General features: G+C 46.8%; 1 protein-coding gene across 1 annotated transcript in view; it reads left to right on the top strand.

Moving 5' to 3' along the window:
• The first annotated feature begins 453 nt into the window (after positions 1–453).
• Positions 454–1,204, top strand: part of KCNK1 (potassium channel, subfamily K, member 1) — a 5,386-nt gene continuing 4,635 nt past the window's right edge. Inside the window, exon 1 of the mRNA XM_010155701.1 lies at positions 454–514. Coding sequence (XP_010154003.1) covers positions 454–514 — 61 coding nt within the window. The remainder of the gene's footprint in view (positions 515–1,204) is intronic.

The following is a 1,204-nucleotide window of genomic DNA, read 5'->3' as shown; positions in this document are numbered from 1 at the left end:
ACAGTCAACAGAGTAGGAGAAAATGGTTAGTTCTTGAAGCAGAGGAATGACACAAGGGTTGCCCCTGTGCTGGAGCTTGCGAGTTCGACATTCATAAATGACCTGGAAGAGGGAGGCAGCTAAGTTGACTATACACACAAAATTAATTAAGGCAGTAAGGATGATGGAAGAGCCTCGGGACAACTGGGCAATGAAATGGTGCTTGAAAAGGAGTGTGGGTAAAATGCACACAGCAGAACGAGTTGTAGTTTGACATATGAAGTGACAGGATCTGCATATCCTCGGATATCTCTGAGGAGCAAGAACCCCCCGGGGGTTCTGATAGACAGGGCCAAGAAAGTGTCAGCGCAGGGGTAGTCAGAAATGCCTGCCAAATGTCCAGCGTTACGAGGGACAGAGTAGAACACGAGGTGAGAAACCTTCCCCCCAGCTTCAGTAATGCGATTCGGCTGCATGTGGTGTGCTCTGTGCGGTTCTGGTTCCCTTACCTCAGAGCGGATAAAGCAAACAGAAGGTAAGCAGGAAAAAAAGCCATTAATTAATACGATTTTCTGGGGTTCAAAAGACTGAGCTTGGGTAAATTATTCATCATGTCATTAAAATTTAAATACAGCTGAAGTTTCCTGTCGGGTTAGGTAACAGAGAAACTACACCTCGCGTGTTTCTTCACTAAGGCTTTGTGTGTAATCATAAGACGTTTTTCCCATCTTGCACTGTCTGGAAGTGTCTCTGTGCATCTTAAATAAAAAGAACATTTTCTCACTCTGCTGGAAAACTTAAAAGAGCAATGCTTCTACTATTTAATTCATTAATGTAGAGGGGAAAGCTTTTGTGTTCATCTAAAACCTGAAGGGGCTTGCAGAGCAGCCTGTTTTACAGGGGAGCAGGCAGGGGGTTCCCGAGAGCCCTCGGGGACTGTCTGCCCAGCCCAGTGCTACACTGGGAAGACTGGGTGAGTGCAGAGTCAGCCCAGGTTGGAGAACAGAAGCAGCATAACCCTGTGTGCACTGGGCTCTGGCTGGGCTCCTCAAGATAGCTAGTTGCAGTAGCTCTGGAAAATGCTCGTTGTATAGCAGTGTAACCTGAATGACGTGGCAGGTTTGGGGCCACAGAACTACAAGAATCTGTCTGCACTTCCTTGGCTTGGTATCACTGTGAAGACTGCCCAAACTAGATTTCAAGAGATTTCCTCTTCCTTGCTGCA

Source organism: Eurypyga helias, unplaced genomic scaffold, assembly GCF_000690775.1.
Source record: "Eurypyga helias isolate BGI_N326 unplaced genomic scaffold, ASM69077v1 scaffold9137, whole genome shotgun sequence".
Taxonomy (NCBI): domain Eukaryota; kingdom Metazoa; phylum Chordata; class Aves; order Eurypygiformes; family Eurypygidae; genus Eurypyga; species Eurypyga helias.
Note: the sequence above shows the minus strand (reverse complement) of the source record. Positions and strands in the feature narration are given on the sequence as shown.